Source organism: Chinchilla lanigera, unplaced genomic scaffold (genome assembly GCF_000276665.1).
Source record: "Chinchilla lanigera isolate Chin_1 unplaced genomic scaffold, ChiLan1.0 scaffold00054, whole genome shotgun sequence".
NCBI lineage: Eukaryota > Metazoa > Chordata > Mammalia > Rodentia > Chinchillidae > Chinchilla > Chinchilla lanigera.
The window spans coordinates 2319572-2340634 of NW_004955455.1; the positions used below are offsets into that span (position 1 = coordinate 2319572).

The 21063-nt window shown below is 49.9% G+C and overlaps 1 protein-coding gene across 1 annotated transcript in view; it reads right to left on the bottom strand.

Moving 5' to 3' along the window:
* Positions 1 to 2718: 2718 nt before the first annotated feature.
* The window catches only part of Ttc28 (tetratricopeptide repeat domain 28), a 641970-nt gene continuing 623625 nt past the window's right edge, over positions 2719 to 21063 (bottom strand). The window contains exons 19-25 of the mRNA XM_013520304.1: positions 17026 to 17150; positions 14483 to 14714; positions 13733 to 13809; positions 12224 to 12247; positions 11343 to 11472; positions 8023 to 8130; positions 2719 to 7069 (exon numbers count right to left, since the gene is read on the bottom strand). Coding sequence (XP_013375758.1) covers positions 5439 to 7069; positions 8023 to 8130; positions 11343 to 11472; positions 12224 to 12247; positions 13733 to 13809; positions 14483 to 14714; positions 17026 to 17150 — 2327 coding nt within the window. The 3' untranslated portion in view covers positions 2719 to 5438. The remainder of the gene's footprint in view (positions 7070 to 8022; positions 8131 to 11342; positions 11473 to 12223; positions 12248 to 13732; positions 13810 to 14482; positions 14715 to 17025; positions 17151 to 21063) is intronic.

A 21063-nucleotide genomic window follows, 5' to 3' on the forward strand; every position in this document is an offset into this window, starting at 1 on the left:
GTTTTATTTTGTGGGAGAAAGTGGGTGAACTTGCAGGCTTGCATAGAACAGAGAAGATACACCTCTGCTGTGAGTAAAAGTAAACCAAAAATTCCCAGGATGGATGTGGAGGCCTCCACTGGTCTTGATATGTAGTATTTTTTCACTTCTGTGGTGAGTTTTTCCATGGATCATATGGTATTTAGTGCACTTTTAAATAGCTGATTAGAAACTTTTTAGTTATCTTCCTAACTTACTGATATCACATTGTGATTATTTTGTAAGAGTCACTGCTATTTGTTGAGACTGATTATGTGTCCTGTTTTCATAAAACATGCCATACGTGCACATGAAGAATATCGATTCATAATCAGAAACTAGGTTTCTCTTAACACTGTCTCAGAAGCTTATTTGCTGAATTGCTTAGATGTACCACATACTTATTAATTTTTTTTGTCTGTTTGGCCTATCAGTTATTGAGTAGCAGGTTAAAATATTTATTCCCTTCATGATAATATATTTTTCCAAACACACATCTGACAGTTTTTCTTTTATGAATTTTGAGGCTGTAAAATTAGTTGCGTACAAATTTATAGTTATGCCTTTTTGCTAAGTTCCTCATTAGAAATAGATCTTTTCTGTTTCACTAGTGCCTTTCACTTTTTTATTTTGCCCATACTTTCATTCATTAATAAATATTTGAGGTCCTTATCTGTTGGTGTGTTTTTTTTCTAAATAGCATTTCCAAAGAGAAAATGGCATATCCTCTGTCAATCTTTTCGTCAGTTCACTTACACTTACCACTGCTTTATTTTTATCTTACTTTATACTTGTCCTGCTTTTTGTTGTGTTGTGTTCTTTTTCTGTTCCTTCAGATCCCGGGTTTATGAAAATTAGTGTATTGCTTCCCCACTCATGAGAAGTATAAGCTCTACTTCTTTGTGTGTCATCATGTATCTTTATTCTGAATGTAGTCTGTTTCTTCCGTACCCAAACTTACATTTAAACCCCTACCTGTTTTACATGGTACTATCTAGCATTTTTTTATTGTTGTCCACTGGAAGAGATGTCACTGTTTTATGCTGTTTTATTAACATTTATCTCATTCTTTGTTCACTATCTGTCACGCTTCTTAGACTTTTACCTGTAGGATTGTTTTCCCCTTCCCTTTGGAAGCACCCTTGGATGTGGGGGTCAGATGAGGTCGAACTGTTTTTCTTTGTCTGAACATTGACTTAACTGTAGAATGTTCTGGTCCTCCAAGTGTGGTTATAGAACAGTGGGGGCAGTCAGACATCCACACAATACCCCCATCCCATGCCTGGCCCCAGGTGGCTCCCCCACGTGCCCTCCCCCGGGGCACCCGTGAGGTTGCAGCGCACCAAGCAGGAGCATGTACTCCGTCACCAGCTCCACCGCTCCGCAGAGCTGAAGAGGCCTAGAAAGAGAGGATGTGTACAGAGAGAGATGCACAGGCAGCATTTAAAACCAAGGGAGCTCATGCTTTAATAGACACTGAAATCACAAAGGAAGAAGGCCAAGTGCCTTAGCAATCTCAATAAAAATATGAAGTTCTTTTTACATGGCAAATCTTGTAATATAAAAAGTTTAATGCCGTCTGGAAACTGTGTAATTTACAAAAACAGTCCACGTAGGCCAAAGATGGCTAACACTGCATTGAAGAGCGGGAGTGGCACGTGGGGCAGGAGGCCGAGGCAGGAGAAGGGCCGGGTGCTGACAGAATATCGCCGAGGGGTCTGACACAGACGAGGGCCTGCTTCACAAACCACATGTACAGTGGGTTCAGATAAAACACAATATGTGATGGAAATTATACAATCTTACCTTCTGCCTACTTACTAAAGCAAACCAGATTATTGCATATTTGTCCAGCTTGGACCCAAACTAGCAGAGCTACAGGGCAGACAGGGAATGTGCTATGCTTGTCCACTGGAAGCTCTCTGGGCAGACGATAGCAGGGTCAGGACCATGTGGGCTGTGGACTTTTAAAAAATGTGTTGGAGGTAAAAACTAATTTATTTTCTGCACACAAAAGTGGATTCACTTGTAAGTGTTAGTGGCTAGTTTTCCCATGGTACTTTGACTTGGTCAAAAACATCAAAGCAGTCTGAAATTCACTAAAGAGAGTCAAGATCGTCTACAATCTTGCCTTGCAGTCCTGCCAAGGTTCCTAAAAAAGGAAGATTTTATTGCTTATCTTCAGTGTATTTGTTGGCATCTGGTGGAAATACTGTAGGGCAGGGCTTTCCAGTTTCCTGAGCTAAAACTAAAGAGATTCCATGCTATCTGCAAATGGAAAGCAAAAGACAAAAACAAAAACAAACCATTTTTTGTAAATTTTATCCACACTCCTTACTCTTCCTACGAGAGGGAGAGTTAGCGTGGCTAAACTAATGTTATCTGCTCTGGTCCACGTGGCCCTTCTGTGCTCAGGGTCCCATCATACCCAACAGTCTTAATCTACTTCCTGACACTCATTTGTCCTGGGTTGCAGAAACAAAACATTATTCCAACTGTCCGGCCTGTCATCTATACCAGGAGTTGGCAAACTTTCTCCTAAAAGGCCAGGTGTTAGCCAGGTACGATGGCATGCCATTGAGATCCCAGCTACTCGGAGGCTAAGGCAGGAGGATCTCAAGTTCGAGGCTAGCCTGGGCAATTTAGTGAGGCCCCTTCTCAAAATAGAAACTATAAAGGGCTGGGGATGTAGCTGAATGATAGAGCACACATCTAACATGCATGAGGTCCTGGGCTCCATCCTCAGTACCACCAAAAAGAAAAAAAAAAAGGTTTATACTTCATTACTTTAGGTTTTGTGGGTGAAGAGGCAAAATCAAGACTATTATGTAGGTACTTCCATAGTCATTTAAAAGGGTAAAATCTAAACTTATGGCCATAAAAATCAGATGGCTTACCAGATTTAGCATATGGATCATAGTTGCCAAGCCCTGATCTGTACAAAGAAATCGGTGTGAATTATACAACCTCACAAAATTTTAAGTGCATAATTTTTTTCAGTGTAGCCTGAAACACTCACTTTGATTTTAGGATTTTTATATACATTTCACTCTTACAGAAACACCAAGACGGATAGACAGTAAACATAAAGAAACCATGATTCTGGTGATCTTTAGATTGATCACATTATTTTATCAACTTTGTTTTTCCTTCACTGGAACTTATGTCTAGGACAATGGCAAAATTTCCGTTTGGATTGTGACGATGAAACCTAAAACAATGATGTACTTGGGACGAAAGCCAGGTCAGTTCACAAGTCTTCCTAGCTGGCTTGATAACCACAGGAAGTGGGCTGGGGTGGAGGGATTTGCTAGCGGTGGGCAAATGAGGCAGTGCCCACAGATGGGGCGCAGAGCTGGGGCTTCCCTATGGGGCTCCTGGGCACTTGGGAAAGAGGTTCTTGGGCACTTGGGGAGATGTGCTGAGGAGGGGACACCCAGCCGTCCATATGTGGGTTAGACGTTTGCTTTGAGGTGTATTCTTTGTTGTTGCGGACCTGATTTCATTATCTAAATGCACAGTGCTATAAATTTGGCTTTCCTTTGCTACACTGGTACTTTCATGACTATTTTTCCCTAACATGAAGACATCTTCAAAATTGCTTAATGCTTTATAAAGTACTTCTCTTCCAGTGTTGGGGTCAGGGTTAGAATGGGCCATTCTTATTGTTTGTGTCTGTGAACGTGGTTGTTGGGATAAATGCAAAACCCTCTATGATGTAGCTCACAAGAATAATGTGAACTCGTTAAATATTATCCTTTCTTCACTAGAGTATATTAAGGAACAGGTGAAGTGGGCAATGTATGCTTACAAAGTGGAACCCACCCAAGGTTCAAACTGCATCTGGGAGGTCTTGATGCTCATGTCCCTCCTGCCAGGCCCTTACGTCCCCTCCGCATGCTGCTGATATCCTGGGCCAGGTGGTTGTGCACCCTTACATGACACACCCTCACAGTGAGAATGCAGAATGAGAGAATGAAGTGTAGCTGGAGAACGAGTTCTCCAACTCAACTTAGTACTAATGATTTTTAACATTTCATTTCTTTCTTTTAAATAAATTAATGGTTACCCCTACCTAAACTTTTCCCTTGTCTGGTCCAAGCTGGTCCCTACGTACACCATCACAGCTGGAGGAAAAGCCCACCTTCATTTTCTATGGCTCGTATCGATTTCTCTGTTTAGCGCTACGTTGGGTGTATATGTCAGCCAAAGGGGCCCTACTCCTTAGGGTACAGACAGGAGTCTTCTGCAGCGGCTGAGGCAGCTTGCTCAGGGACAGGTCCTGGATCATGGGAACCTGGCAACGGAGTGAGATGGAAGAGGTTTGCAGGAGTTGGGAGACGAGGATACAGTTAAGCAGCTAATAAAGGGAATGGGAGATAGGTGGCGAGGTTCTGGTTCAATCTAGTTAGCCAGAGGATTGGTTTTTTTTTTTTAATTTTTAAATTTTTTAAAATATTTTTTCCTTCATAAGCAAACTGAATAATTTCAACTCCCCCCACAGCTTGATAATTGCTTATGGTGTCTGACTATTCAAAATTTGATATTTTAAAAAACTTTCTGAGCTTTTTAAAAATAATGGCTATAAATGCAAAGTACTATTGATAATAAAACCAAGTTGCTTATCCATGTACAAAAAAGGTCAGTAATGTTTTAAAAGCACAAAGTTGCATTTTAAATCGCAATTGCATAGTTCTAAAATGCCTGGATAAGAGTTACACACACTTCTTAGGAAAATTCAAGTTTGGCTGATAGAAGGGCCCAGAGCTTGATGGATCAGAGCAGTTCAGGCTGGAAGCACTGTTTCAGTGTGTGTTATTGCATTGTCACTGGGATGTCACAATATCATGAGACCAAAACTGCTACCATTTAATTAGTAATCACTGGCATTTTCAAAACCATTATTCTGTTTTTGGCTAATATAACATTTGCATGTAGAATTCAACTTAAATTTTCTATATCCCACCCCCGACCAGCACCTGAAAGCCTTAGAAAAGCTCTATTTGTACTTCTGTGTATAAAAGGTACTACATACAGACCTCTTAGCAAAATATGTGCTCCCTTTCCTCTCCCATCCCAGAACCATGACCATCTGTGTACAAAATCCTGTTGAAGAATCACATCAAAGATGAGAAACAGGGAGTTCAAGGTAAACATTTGGTGAAGAGTGTAGAAAATGCCATGAGCCTCCTGTACCGACCCCACAGAAGTCCTGGCTTTGGGTGAATCTGGCCCAGAGGAGCCCCGTGTGGGCACATGGTGGCTGTGGGTATGGGACAGCCCCTCACCCAGAGAGCCCACCCTGGTGAGGTGGTGCTGGTGGCTGCGTGGGGTGACTGCTCTAGGCAAGGGGACAGCCCGAGGGACCTCAGGACCCTGTCTGTGCTGCTGCGCTCTGCGTCAGTGGGCAGAAAGATACTTTAGCATTTGGAAGAAGGGAAAAACCTTCCTGGGGAGAGGAACTTGTAGCCATTAGCAGAAGGGAGTCTTAGAGGGCGTTCGGGCGCCGGGGCGAGGGGGCCAGCGGGCAGCAGCGGGCCCAGCGCTGTAGTCTCGGTGCGCCAGTGGCCGTTGGGAGGGGCTCTGGGGACTGCCTCGTCTCGCCGCTGCAGAGACAGCTCCTGAAGTTCCAGCTTATCTGCCTCTTCCTCCTTCTTGTTGTGCCGAGGAGACAGGTTTAGCAGGCTGAGCACATCTCTCTTGGAGGTCATGGTTCCCGGCGGCCCACGAGCTGGTTTCACAGGACCTGTGGAATGTGGGGCTGCGTTCTGCCAGAACATCTTCAGGTTGTGCACGGCCTGCACCTTCTCGTCGATGGCTGCCAGCTTCAGCTTGTCTAGGTCAGGAGCATCAGCCGGACTCGAGCGTGCAGAACCTGCTGAGGAGTAGGAGAGCGCAGGGGATGGGGCACTTCCAGCGGGGGATTGGTGGCCTGAGCTTGGAGACATATTCCGTGGTGACTTGGAAATGTGCGCGCTGTAAGGAGAGCTGGGGTACTTCAGTTTAAAGAGCGGCTGATCAGACAAGGAGGCCTGGGAGTCACAGCTAGGGGACGGGTGGCCACTGTGCTGGCTTGGGCTGTCTTTGAGGGACGCCTCCGAAGTGGTAGGGCTGCTGTACCCAGAGCTCACCTTGGGCAGGGATGAGCTCCTGGCTGGGGGCTTTGGTTTGACAGTGACGGGGGATGGCTGGCTCTTCTGATGGGATAGCACAGGCCTGCTGAAAGCGCTTGTTTCTGACGCCCTGAAGACAGCGGCACTGTTATTTGGCACTGACACACCATCTTCCCGATTGTGACTCTTGCCCGCCTGACTGCCACTCCTCTGGAGACGCTCCACTGCGATAAGGTGACTTTGCGTCTCCTCTAGGATTTTCTGGGCCAGCTCCTGGGGATCTAGCTTTGGGTTGCTTTCTTCTTGTGACTTCACTGTGCTGTCTGTCTCGGTGCTGGACTGGTCCGACTCACCCGTGTCTGAACTTGCTAGCTTGCCCACCTTTTGGAAGGGCGAGTTTGGGCTGGGGATCAGAGTCATCTTCACTGGGGAATTTGGAGTGCTCACGCTGCCCTTAGAACTGACCGAAACCTTCACACCTGCAGCCGCCCCAGCGCGGGGCTGCCTGTGGTCTGGGGAGAAGCGCGTCGTTTTGCCCTCCTGGTAGGCTGCCAGGGGCTCTGTGCTGATGATGGAGAAGCCCTCATATTCCTCCTCTTCTTTGCTGTCAACAGGACGGCTCTGTGGGGACAGCTGGCTCCGAGGCAGGGTAGATCGCTGCGGGTAGGTGTTCTTGGGCCTGTCGTAGTCCTGCCGTCCTCTGGGGCCCCCAGCTTCTGACCCCACCTCGGGCTTGGAGACGAAGCTCATGGAGGAGGCGATGGAGCTCAGACTGTACACAGAGATGGCATCTGAGGCAATGCTTTCGGCCCCGGTGGGTGAAAAGGGTGGATGCTGGTACCCAAGGGGCAGAGCATTGGAGACAGACTGGGCTGAGGCCAGAGATTCCAGGGAGGACGAGCTGTCCAGGCTGAGGCGCTTGGGGAGCTCCGTGGAATCTAAGCACAAAGCAGTGAGAATTTTATATAGTCTTGATTTTTCCTTTCATAGTCACAAACATCTTTATTTGCACAGAAGCTAGTGAAGAATTTGCAAGTACAACGCATCTACAACTTACAATCCTGCAAATATGGTCCAATTGGAAAAAAAAGTAAATCTTATAGACAAAAGCACCCTGCGGAAGCTCAGCCACACAGCTCAGACCTTCACTCCCATGGCCATCTCCACACTGCTGCCTGTCACACAGGGCAGCAGAGGGACCCACGTCTGCCTTCCAGCATGACCAGGGCCTGGGAGCAAGTTCTGGTGTCTGTCACCTTGAAGCCCAGGCTTCTCACCTCTCGGCCCCAGCCACCTGCTCTTCCTTCCAGCAGACACCCTCGGGCATTGGCTACACTTGCTGCTCTCCCAACTGCCTCTCCTCCCACCTGCTCAACCACTCCACCGGGCTTTCACCCATGCTCTCAGCTCAGGTTCGCTGCTCAGCTCTGCGGTGGGGCAGCCCACCCTCAGTGACTTTCCTACTCGAGTCACCCTTATCTTTGTGACCGATGGGACACACTCCTCTTCCCCTGTGACCTACAGGGAGCCTGAGTGCTTCTGTGCACATCTCCACGCTGGCCTCTTCCGGGACCTCAGACTCAGGGGAGCAGCCGAGTAAGGTGGCCCCTGCTCCTGCCTGGCCTCACGCACCCTCTCAGCTCCCAGAGGGAGAGGCACGTTCTCTCCCCACTCCCTGTCGGCGCCACTGCTTTCCTCTCACCTGTTCACCCTCCCCCGACTCCCAGCCTATTGCTTGCATTTTCAGTCACCCCAAGACTGTAAGTTCGGGGAGAGCTAGGAGCTTTTGTTTACTGCTCTTCAACAGTCTCTAATACTACATCAAGTCTGATCACCCGCCTCCCAGGACAGGGTTGGGAGCCCAGGGGCTGGATGGAGGAGAGGCTCTTACCGAAGAGAGACAGAAGGGACTGGAGCGCAAAGTGCATGGTGCGCCGACTTGCTTGTTTCCCAGTTTTCAGGATAACTTCCTCCTGCCCCACTTCACAGAGATCAAAACCTAGAGAAAGAAAGGACAGACACATCTGCTTCCGTGTCCATATGCTGAATGTGGCCAGAGCGGTGGGCTCCGTGAGCAATCCCAGGCTGCCTGCAGGCCCAACCACAAGAGCTCAGCACTGGGGCTTTCAGGCTGCTTTGCCCAGCAGAGCCCCACCTGCTGCATGAGGTACCACTGCCTGGCTCTCTGCGCAGCTCTCGCGGCGGTGTTGCCCTGACCCAGGTCCTTGAGAGCTGAGGGCCAACTTAATAAGTTCATTACCAACTGGCTTCCTTATCTGTCAACAGAAGGACAGTCTGCTCACCAACTGCCTAGGATGAAACCTGGCTGCTCCATTCAGCAGTGAGCCCAGTACACAAAGCTGGTGTGTGGAAAGGTAGTGATTTCTCAAGCACAGGACATGATCACCTACATGTTCTGTGTCTGTGCTACCTGCTCTGAAAGTGAGCTCCTGCTGGCCACAGAGGATCTGCTCATTGGGCGGAACAAGCCCACAGGGACCTCCCTGCCTCTGCCAAGCCCAGGGGTGCTGCTCCCTGACTCTCATGGCTCTAAGGAGACTCACAGCAGGCACAACAAAAGGTGGAGGGCTGTCTGAGCAGGAGGCTGCGTAAGGAGCTATTGATACCATGGTTATACAATTTTAAGAGACATCAGAGCTAGGCAGGTGGTATGCCTGCAGTCCCAGCTACCTGAGAGGCTGAGGCAGGAGGATTGCTTAAGACCAGGATGTTCAGGGCCAGTCTGGTCTTAACATAGCAAGACCCTGTCTCAAAAACAAAACAGAACAAAACACCAAAAACAAAACAACAACAAAAAAATAAAACAACAAAAAGACATTATAGAGGCAGCCAATAAGTTATCTCCCCTTGGGAAGAAGCCAAACGCAAATGCTGTGGCTCCTGAGTATACCACCACGCAAGCCTCAGGGGTTAGAGTCTTCAGCATGCAAAGTCTTCCCTTGGCCTGCTCAGCTCACTGAGCTCTCCCTGAAGCCATACAAAAGACCTGGCGCTGGTCTCTCAGGGTGCTGAGCTCTGTCCTGTGATCTTGCAGTCTTAGAGTAACAGGGACCTCTAATACATAACACTACTGTTGTTTCATGACTGAGCTCCTGAGCACGGGTGCCACGGGGGGATCTTGCCCTCGCCTTTTTATTCTGATTCAAGGCCTCCAAAATTGCTGTTCCCTTGGGAGTGAGATTTACAGCAAGAGCCACTGGGCACTGTGATTACTTTGGGCCATTTTCCTCCCTGAACTGGAAAATAAACAAGCTTTGAAAGCAACAAGAAGTTCTCAGATAATCCATCACTTAAAAACCACTAACTAATTATGTAAATGTAATATTTCTGTTGGAAACTTTTACTAGGATAATCTGAATTGGCTGCTGCCCTAGAACTGGGCTGTCTACACCACAGACAGCCTAACAGTGCACTGGGCTGGCTGCTGTGGCCTAGCTGAGGACAGGAAGGGCACGTCTTGGGGCTGCAGAGCTCACAGCACACGGCTCTTCTCCCCTACTGTGAGTCCCAGGAGTTAACAACTGTGCGCCGTGCACACTGACTGCCACAGCCCCGGCTCACAGGAAGCCAGCGTTGGGACTTCTTGTGTTCCTCACTGGACTGTTCCTGAGATACAGCAGGCAAAGGGCATCGGAAGCACGGAGTTCGGAGTGGAGGACTGCCTCCCTCACAGTCCCGCCACACCCAAGGGAGAGTCAGGCGCTGCGGGAGACAGGGAGCTCCTCCTCTGTAAGAAAGGCAGAGCCTCATCTTGGGCTGGCAAACGTGTGTCGCGGCCCCAAGGCTGGCCAAAGGCTGTCATAAAAGAGAAGCTTCATGGGCATGGACCTGGCCTGTCTCACGGCCTCCATTTGTTACTGACTATATTTATTTAGTTGTGAATTTACTGGATTTGCCTTGTTTATACCAGGAAGATGCTTAAATCCACACGGAAGAAAAAGGAAGAGGAGGAGGAGAAGAGGAAGAGAAAGGAGGAGAGGTAGGGGGAGAAGGAAGAGGAAGGAGAAGGACAAGGAGAAGGAGAAGAGGAGGAGGCAGAAAAGAGGAGGAGGAGGAAGAGAAAGGAGGAGGAGGTAAAAAACAAGGATATAGCTACTCAGGGCTTCTTTCCTCCAGATGTAAGAGGAAGTGGGCTGGGCAAGGTTATCTAAACATAGGTGAGAAAAGATGGCCTGGTACTGAGAACCTGAGTCTGTGAGTGGAAAGAAAGATTCTTGTTAAGGAATCGCTGCCTTGTGTGTCTAATGGGCAGTCCTCATGACAGCGAAGTCAGACTGCCATCGTCAGAGGCTGTCTCCCTCTCTCAGGTTAGAACCCGCACGCCCAGCTGCCCCGTCTCACCCAACCCCGCACCACTCCGGGGCTGGGCTGGTTCTTAGGCCTGGCTCTTCCCTCATCCACATCCAGGGCTCTCAGGCCTGGCTCCTCCCCTCCTCCAGCCGGTCATGAGCTGGGCTCCTTTGCCTTCTAAAGAGCTGCCCAGGGGTATGGCACTGATCAGGTCTGTCTGCTTCTGCTACAACGCAGACTAGCAGCGGGTATTTTTCAGAAGTGTTTTGGTCATCACCTAGAACACTGCCAGGTATTCAAGAGACAGCTGTGAGGTCACTCTCAAGAAGTCTCCAGGCACTTAATGGCCTCTTGTGGGGCGTTTTATCAACAGCACATCTGTTATAAGTAAAATTACGATCGTCTTAGGAGCTGGTCAGCCATTTTACAAGTGGTGGAAAAGGGACAGTAAGCTTCCTGGACGGAGCAAGGACCTACTGTGGGCAGCCCTAGGTGCCCGTAGCCACATCACAGCATTGTCAATAGTACTGCTTCCCAGAGCCAGTGACGGGGCCAGTAACTGAAACTGTTGTTTCCCAACTGCAATTATAAGCTTTCTTCAGCTGCGAATCATGGCTTGACCTCTGGCAGTCCTGGAATCCAGCAGGTCCCTCGTTAGATGAGGTGTTCAGATGTGAAAGGGGACATCATGACGTAAGGAAGTGGGAAAAATCTGAGGGCCACTTGGGAATCATACTGAAGCACCGGAATCTTTGACTGAACTATTTTCAATATAGTAAGGAAACACTGAGACAAGATCCACAAGCATCTACCAACTTTACCCAACAAAGCCAATAGAAAACAGGTTTCAGTGGAAAATGGAAATAAGGAATCCATCATCTCAAGGATGCTGTGTCCTACCGAGAGCCGCCAGGAACTCGTGGCACCCTGGGAGCCGCCACAACTGGACGCTGATGGAGACCTGAATGGGAGCCGAGGTGAAGTCCTGCTCCTTCTCGCCAGCCTGCAGCTGGACCAGCACCTGGTGGAGCTGAGGAGGGAGGACAGACGTGAGCAGCTGGCCGCCTTGGGACTCAGCCCCAAGTAACCTTTACGTCACCTGTCACTGCCATCACTAATGACCCTCTCACCTTCCATGTGCATAGCGTTTGGAATTCTTCTTTAAGTGCCATCATACCTGCTGTCCTCTCTGTGGGGAGGCCACGGACAGCTAAGGCTGGGCGGGCTCCTGGGGCCCGGGCTCTGCTGCCAGCCTTGTGTCTTTCCTTGAGCACAGAGGAGGGCCAAGGAGGAGGAAGAACACCGATCACTTCCCCTCTCTTCACTAATGTATCATGTGGAAGTCATCTTTAGGAGCCTGAGGTACATGGTAAAGAGGAATCCAATACCAACTACACTTGGAGCCCAAGCACTCAAGGATGAGCCCAGGGGACCTGCTCAGGTGTCTCCATGGCCCAGACCCCAATCTATGAGCTCTACCCAGGGGTCTTCCTGCAGGTTCTTCCTGTCTCCCGATTACTGGTTTCTGTCCCTGTTCTTCTAGTGGAACTTCAAAGGCCAAACCAAGGACACAGGAGGTTGAATAGGAAAGGGGAGCCAGAGCAGACGAGGGGACAGGCCCCTGAGCCAGTGGCACTGAGCCACCAACCCGGAGCTCCACAGCCCACTGGGCTCTGCCAGACAGCGCCAAGTGCATAGCGAGCTCAGAGCTGCCGGGGGACTCGGGGTGGGCGGGTAGAGGGGCTCACCTGACAGCGGTTGCTACTTAAAGTTGTACTCACCATTCCCACCATATTTTTAACAGCCTTCGGCCAGCAGATTATAAGAAAAAGAAAGAAAAAGAGAGAGAAAGAAGAGAATTTAGACTCAAGCACAGCTGTTACGCACACGAGCTGATTGCTGCCTTAGGAAGCACCGCACTGGCCGGCTCGGACCAGGAGAGAGCGAGAGGCAGCGGACGGACACACAGGAGACGAGCAGCCACCCAGGCCAGGCAAGTCAGGGTGCAGGGGCAGGGGTGGCTCGGCCCTACCCTACCTTCCCAGGGGCAGCTCAAGAGGGCAGGGGCATGGGACAGCTATAGTTCCCGAGTGACTCCATGGGAGAGCCCCAGGACTTGTCCTTGGAGCTCCACAGTGCTTCAGCCTGACACCGTGTGCTCCCACTGAAAGCAAGAAATTTAAACAACTGGCTTTTTGGGCCTCTCAGCCTTACCCTGTAAATGTAATAGTATAATTCTAGGTTTGTTTTTTTAATAGAACACAGCCTTCTAGGCCTCCTGGGTTGTAGGCGTTTTAATAAACAACGTTCTGGAAGTGTCTTCCTGGTGCTATTCAACAAGTGGATGTAACAGTACAAAATGAGCAGGAACCAAGAAAGGGAGTAGGCACAGGGTGGTTCCGAACCCTGGACAGAAATCACCCCCGGCAGGAGGGTACCCTCACCCCCCACCTCACCCCCTCCCAGCAGTGTCACCCACACGGGAATTTGTTGACAGGCCTCACCACAGTGTGCGCTATTTTCAAGCAATCACACTGCACCACCACCAGAAGAAATGTCCTGCGCTCTTGCAGGGTTGCTCTACCACCCCCACATGACTGCTCCCTGGGCCTTAGCACAGACTCTTGCCAGCCAGCAGGAAGGTCAGCGGGTACAGAGAAGTTCCAGGGCCGAGTTGGCAAGGGCCTGCAAGATGCTAAGGGGCAGAATCCTCCACAGTCCCACGTGAGACACACATTCCCTTATAAAAAGCACATCTTCACAAGGTGCTCAGCAGAGCTGCCTGCTCACTACTGTGCCTCAGTGGCTCCCTGCCCCCCAGTAGCTCCTGAGTTTTAGCACAGAACGTTTGCATCAGAGAATAAATACTAGAGGCTCTGCAGCCATCATGGCAGAGTGGTTGAACGCCTGCAACTTAGGGATGGTGGCTGAGATCCTTGTCAGTGGGCTGAAGAAGTCGGGTGGGATGACAGGGTGCAGGACAGCACTGAATGGACAATCCAGGAAATGCCTGCACTGCAGGTGACAGGGCCCTGTAGGCATCCTCTAAAGGCCCTCCATGTCCCTAGAGCAGACTGCCCAGAAGGACAAGAGCCTGTCACGCAGGCCCAGTTCATACCAGGGAAAGCGGTTCCCTTCCTCACAGCCCTCACCCTTTTCTCCTAATCATACCGACTGATGGACAGCACACCCACATTACTTGCAAGTCCTATCTAGGGCCATTGCACACTTTGTCTTCCTAGCCCCACACGGCCCACAGGCCTGGGCTCTGCTCTCTGGGCTCTACTTACCCGGCTGATGAGCTGCTCGCCTGTCTCAGAAGCAGTGATGAGTTTGCACAGGGCCTGAAGGGCAGGGTTGGGTAGACCTAACCCAAGACAAGGATGGAAGTTATTCAGAGGGAGCTCTGCACCCACATTTCTGCCACCTTCCGAGGGAAAAGCCCAAATGCTCAGCGTTGGTGGCATTTTTTTGTCAGAAGCCTGGCCCAGCATCACTTGTGCATCCATGTGGCACATGGGAGACTGGGCCCCAGCAGAGGACGGGGCGAGGCCAGGCCCTGCCACAGTCTCCTGGGTGTGCACAGTCCTGGGACTCCCTCGGGTGCTCAGGCCATCACCGCTAGGTCAAGCACCAAGGGGCGCCCCGAGCATGTGTCCCCTGCTTCACCCTGGCAGCTGAGCAGCTTTGTCAAAATCCTTGTTGCCCACAAGGATTTCAATTGCAATTGGTGTTTGCTCAGCACTGCCTCACATCACCCCGGGAAAGGGCAGAGCAGGAACAGCGCCTGCCCAGCATAGATGCCTCACCATGCAGACCGGAAGACCAGGTGCAGAGCACATGTCTGCCCCAGGTCAGCAATAGGAGGCTGGGGCTGGAGCTCCCTGTCGCTTCTCAGGACACTTGCTTCCTCCTAGCTATGAGGCCTAGCTTTCTGAATGCAGGGACCACAGCCACCCACTACTCTGCCCCTGCCGTGCACCAGATTCTCAGCCATCTGGCTATACCCAGGCCTGCACAGGTCCATGCCCACGGCCTACCCAGCAGGGACTGGAGTGTGCTGCTGCACTGCTGGAGCCGGTCGCCGGGGTCAGAAGTTGGGAAGAAGACAGCTGCTGGCAGGCCGCTGGCGGGGGGATCCAGCCGGAAGCCCACAGCAGTGAGGAGGGCCTGCCAGCCGGGGATGCCGCCCACTTTGTTCTCCACACTCTGCTGCGAGGTGTACATGGCATTGCGCTGCCCGCTCTGGATGCGCTGCAGGGATTTCTCCACCTGGCAAGGAAAGAGGAGTGAGAGACTTGGCTAGGCCTGGCTCCTTGTCGCATGGAACACAGAGCTCCAAGAGTAAAGCTGACACAGGCCCAAGGACATCCTCTGGGTGCATCACCTCAGCATCTCAAAGGGAAGGGTGCTACGGGAAGATCTCATCATCAATGGCAGGTGTGGGCGTACTGAAGGATCCTGTCCTTTCCTAGCAGGAGGAGTCCTGCTCCAGACGTTAAAGCAACTTGCCTGGAAACAAGTCTGAGGACAGGGCCCTGCCCAACTCAGGGGATGGCTTTGTCGCTATAGGCTACACTTCAGGCTCCTCGGCATCCCCTTCTCTGCCTACAGCACCTCTGCCGCCCACCAGTGCTCACCACCTTGGCAGGAAGTACCCTCTTCCCATACTCCCCACACTGCCTGGCCTCTGGCCTCTGTACCTGCACCTACACCTGGCCTGGCCTCTACACCTCTACAGAGCTCTAGTGCTACACCTCTCACCCAGACTTTCCCCGCATAAAGAGGCCTCCTGTCTTCCAGGCCTCACAGATGTCTGACACCTGGGGACCTTGCCTAGTAACCACATTCACTCTGCACTAGTGAGCATATTGGCAGCATGACACATGGCCTTTCATGGGCTGACCCACATGGCCTCTCCAGGAGAAACCTCTGTCCTAAGATGTCACAAGCCCTGAGGCTTTTCTCAGAGTGACCCACTGAGATGCTGGGGCTCAGACATCCCAGGCAAGAGGAAGTGGGCACCTCCACTCACACCAGCCAGTAGGAAGTGGGCATTCCTGAGCTGGAAGGCCCTTGGGCCCACTGGGGTCAAAAAGTACCCAGGTTAGTAAGAAGAGGGTAGGGGCTTGTGAACTTGACCATGACCTCCATATCTACCCCAGGAGATGAAGCCACAGAAGAAGAGAAACCCCTCACGTGTGCCTAAGGGACCTCCAGACAGTGTGGGGCAGCTGAGAGGCCTGGCCTGGGGGAAGAACACCTGTGGAGGTAAAGGCACTTTTTTTTTAAACCTAAGAAAAATAGTCTAGGGCAGTGGCAGTGAGGGAGGACTTAAGGGATGATGGGGACCTGGGAAGGGTCCCCAGTGCTGAGCAACGAAAAGGGCAGACACAGGCTGGCATCGGTGCAGCCATCTCCCGACACCCTCCGGGCCTGTGAACACATCTGCCTTTAGCAAGGCTGTAGGATGCTCTGGGCCTGACCTGAGAGCTACTTGTAGCTTGGCCAAGGCAGGCCCACTTGCCATACGCCAATTACTGTCAGGTCTGAGAAAATTCCTTCTGAGGCACACTGAGCTTGAGAAAGGGACATAATTTATCTGTCGTTAGAAGTGCACAGAGAGCCACCCCACCCAGGCCTGGCCCCTGCCCCCGGGGTGCAGAGGAGTTATTCAGGCCTTCCCCATGGGACAAGGGGTTTGCATGGACCAGGGGACCCGGCTGCCTGGAACCCAGGCCCTGCATGTGACTCCTCTTGGGGTCCTCCTTCTTGAGCATGTAGAGGGTCGTGGTGCATGCTGCTCCTGGCCTGCAAGGTGACTATGGGGCCTGCCTGGATATGGTGTGGCTATGCATAAATGCCACAAAGGCCAGGCCAGGTCAGGATTTGTCCTGCTGCCCAAGTACTCTAAAAGACTAAACACTGTAAATGAGGCCATCCTAGCCTTCCTCACGATATCCACCCTGTGTCCTCCCAGGGTGTACTTTTATCTTGCTTTTTCCTCAGCTGAAGTTTGCTCTGCAGAGCCAGTTTCTCCCTCATTTTTGGCTTTGACTTTTTCAAATAAACTCTGCTACCATTAAAAAAAATTATAAAAGAGCAGAAACTGCCACCCACTCTTTTAGCAAAGTAGAAGGATGGGACAGGGATTATGTCACTGTTTCTTAGCCTAACTGACAACTTTTCACTGTTTAGGTGAGGTCAGGACTCCATGGGTGCTCTCACCTAGACCCTGGAGATACGGAGGCAGGCCAAGGACATAATCAGACTTCTAACTGCATGTGAGAGAAAAACCACGGCATCTGGTAACAAAATATCTGTTAGCTACTAGGGCCCTACTGTGTGCCAGCCCTCACACTTTCTCTAACCTTCACAGTGATCTTAAAATGTTAGTTTCATCACTCCCTTCGAGATGGGCAAGTTAAGCTCAAGGAGCTAGTGACTTACCCAAAGCCACTGTGTTCTACTGCCCCCCCTGTCCCAGTGCTGCAAAACCCCAGCCCTTCGCTTTCCAATTCATTTCCAAGCAGCTCTTACTGGTCTTTCCAGCCCCCAGGGACAGTGCCCACCGGCCACTTACCAGGTGAAGCAGCACTCGCAGGGCATCCCGTGCATGTTCCGGGTGCTGTAGGATCTCTGTGAGGGCCTGGCCAATGAGTGAGGAGGGACTGTTCAGCTTTACATCGCTTCCAATGAGAAGGAACCCTGTAGAGAGCACGTGCCACCTCAGTAGTGGCTGGAGGCCCCACACACCTCTGCCCTCCAGCCACAAAGCTCAGGTTAATTTAGTGGAGAGCCTGGCCCAGGCAGGACATCCACCTTGCCATAGCACCCTATGTCTCTTTCCTTCTAGGAATCAGTAATGTCTCACTGTTCACATAAGTAAAGACTGCAGATTTACAGTGAAAGGAGCTTGGGAGGTACCCCTCAAAGAAGGACTTGCCTTGCTTTCCCTAAAATTCCTCTGCATCTCTCTGTCCTAAGGCCTTGGGGGGAGGGACATGCCCAAGGCAGGGGGACTAGAAGATGAGGGAGCCAGGGAAGAGGTGTTCTTGAGTTCTAAGAACGAGCAAACAAAGCCTGGGTATGGAAGGAGCAAGGAGCACAGGCATCCTTACCTGTCTCTGTGCTCAGCCCTTCGGTTCCCTACCAGCACCCCTCCTGTCCACACAGCCTGTAGGAGGCCTGCCCCTGTCGTGTACAGAAAGGGTTTACTAGGAGAATGAGCATTTCTCAAGTTAACAGGGCAGAGCAGGGGGTATAGCTCATTGGCAGAGTGTTTCCCTAGTATGCACAAAGCTCTAGGTTCAACCCTGTTATGTTTTGGATCTAGATGTCCCTCAAGAGTCTCGTGTGCTGAGGTGGGGCTTTTGGAAGGTGACTAAATTACGGGGGTGCTGTTAAGAGGTAAGGCCGGCTTAGAAGTGAGTCACTGGAGTCATGGCTTGGAAGGACACATCTCTCTCCCCAGCTTCTTCTGCTTCCTGGCTGCCAGGATGTAAGCAGCTTTTCTTCTCCCAGGCCCTTCTGCCATTTGGTTTCTTCAAGCCTTCAGAATGTGTGACTGAAAGTTCTGAACCATGAGCAAAAATAAACCTCTGCTCTCTTAAGTTGCAGATGTTAGGTATTTTGTTCCAGTGATGAGGAATATACCTAAAACAGATTTTGGTACTGGAGCAGTGAGGTCATTGTTGTAACTCTATCTGACCATGTGGTTCAGAAACATTTAGAACTGGTTCACAGAAGGAGATTGGAAAGGTTTGGAGATGCTGACTAGAGAAGCCTAGAATGCTGTGAGCCAACCTTGATGACAGAATCTGGTTAGAGCTCAGAAGACCAAATACTGATAGAAATGCAGACAGTAAAGACCACGGTCAGGAGGTTTCAGGTGAGAATAAGGAGACTCTATTGGCAGTTGGACTCAAGATCATGTGCATTATGCTGTGGTAAAACATTTGTCTATGTTTTGTTCATATCTGAAGACTGTGGATGTCTGAGATTAGGGGCAGCAGATTAATTAATCTAGCAGAGGAAATTTCAAGGCAATCCAATGTTCAGGCTACAGCATGGGTACTGCTTGCTTTTAGCAAGATTCACACTGAGAAACAGGAGTAAAAAGCCCATTTAAAAATTTTTGAGTTTCACCAGGAATGAAGCTCTGTTAAAGTGGAGTCTGTAAAGTTTTGACCAAGGACAGCTTGCTTGCTGAAAAGATTACCATTAAAAAGAAGCCAAGTACTTGGCATTGCAAGAATCAGCAAGACCCCTCACTTCTCAGAGTAAAGGGTGTAAAGCTATAAAGTTTTCATTTGAGAAGAGCATTTCCAGGCACTTTGCCCCAAATGGGCCACCTAGATAACCGACTTCTTGGGATTCAGTTTACAGTACATGGCCATTAAGGAATTTGGAGGCCCCTGCAGCCATGATTCAAGGGGGCCTGACTACTGTTTGAGCTGGCAGCACACTTTGTTGCTATCCATGTGGTGCTGATTTTATGGCATGCAGAATGCAAGAGTAGTGGGGTCATGGAAGCTGCCACTCAGATTTCAAGCAGTGTGCTGCTGAAAGGGCAGCGCATGAAAGTGTGACAGTGAACCAGAAAGTGCAATGAAGACCCCAGCAAGTTGGAGAAGTCAGGAACATGGGACATCTGAGCAAAGCCACAGACAGTGATCAAAGCTACTCTGAGAGAGGCCATGAAAGTTGCAACTGGCTATGCTGTAGGGAAGCCCCTTGGAGTTCACATTTTTGCCCCAGGTACTGGAGATGGAGGATGTGATGTTTGCCCTGTTGAGTTTTAGTTATGCTTTGGTCTCATTCTTTTCTATCCCCCTGTTATGGTTTATATTTGGATATCTCCCCAAAGCCTCATGTGCTCATATATGGGGTTTTTGTAAGCTGACTGAATCATGGGGGCACTATAGCTAAATGTGACGTTAGGAGGAACCTGGATGGAAGAGGCGGGTCACTAGGGGTGTGATCTGGAAAGGCATATCTCCCCCTCAGCTTCTCCTTTCACTCTCTGCTTTCTAACTGCCATGCGGTGAGCAGCTTTCTTCCACCCAGGTCCTTCCACCATGCTGCTGGTGGTGCAGCAACTGAAACTTTTAGAACGTGAGCCAAAATAAACCTCTCCTCCTTTGCAATGCAGGTGTCACGTAATGCGACCTGGAAATGTGACTAAGGTAACCCATATCTCTCCCTTTTAGAATGGAAATGCTTGCTCTGTGCCATTATATATGGGCAGTGTTTAACTATTTCTACAGGGGCTTACAGCCAGGAGTTTGCCTTGACTCTTGGGAGATTTTGGAATTAGACTTTTCCACAATGCTGAACTGTTAAGACTTTGATAACTCTTAGAGATGGACTAAACACATTTTGCATAAAGAGATATACATGAATTTCTTGGGGATCAGAGGCAGAATGTTATGGTTGGATGTAGATGTCTCCCAAGAGCTTCATACACTCAGGCAAGATTTTTTGAAGGTGACTGAGTTATGTGGTGCTACAGCTGACTTGCTGTTAGATTGTGGGACCTGGTTAGAGATGGGCCACTAGGGACATGACCTGAAAAGACACATCTCCCTCCCTGGCTTCTCTCTTCTCTTTTGCTTCCTGGCCACTATCACATGAGTAGCTTTCCTCTGCCCAGGTCCTTCTGCCATGCTGTTTCTCTGCTTAAACCTGCCAAACATGGACGGGACCTTTTGAACTGTAAGTCAAAATAAACTTCTTCATCCAAAACACCCAGGTGTTGGGTACTTTTCAGCAATAAGGCAAACGACTAAGACAAACCCCACAAAAATAAAGAGGGCAGCATTATTGAAAAATCAGCTCAAGAACCAAACTGAAACTTCTATATTGTCTCTCAATAAAACTAAACAGAGACTCAAGAATACCACATCTGTAACCACCTGGGGAAGACAAAGAGGGGGCCATGCTCCCCAAAAATCTGCAGGACATTGTGTGGGACTCAGTAGGACCCTGAGCCCCTTCTGCCTGCCAGGAGCATGGACAAAACAGGTGTCAAGTGATGAGAACAGTGACGGGGCCACCTCTGATTGCCTCATCTCCTGGGAGCAGCAGCAGTTCAGCATCATGACTGGGCCATGATCCTCTGAGCTGCCCACTTCCACAGCAGGGTGGGAAGCTGGTGAAACAGCAACCAAATGTAAGCAAAACACACCCTGCTAGACCAACTTTCAGCTGTATGAGGAAACAATTTTTTGTTTTGCTTTGCTTTTTACTAGTTTTTGAAAAATGCTATGGCTGTGCTGTGTAACAGTGTTTCCTCTTCTCAGTAACTGTGTCGGACCTTGACAATAGAGCAGGGCCTAAGGGCAGCACAGCCTGGGCACCTAGGGTCTTGGCACCCAGGGCCAGGGCCTGTAGTCACATGTTTTGGGGCTGGGTCTGGTGCTGTGGTAGCTCCCTTTCTGGGCTTACCCAGCTTTGGAAAATGGTATCAATGTTGTCCAGATTTTAGAGGAAGAGTTACGGTGAAGGTCATTTTGTTCCCAGTTTTTAAATATGTACACAAATGGTATTGCATTTGCCACTAAAGCAATAAAATATAACTACTTGAAAGTAGTATTTTTGATGTTCTTCCATTGCTGGC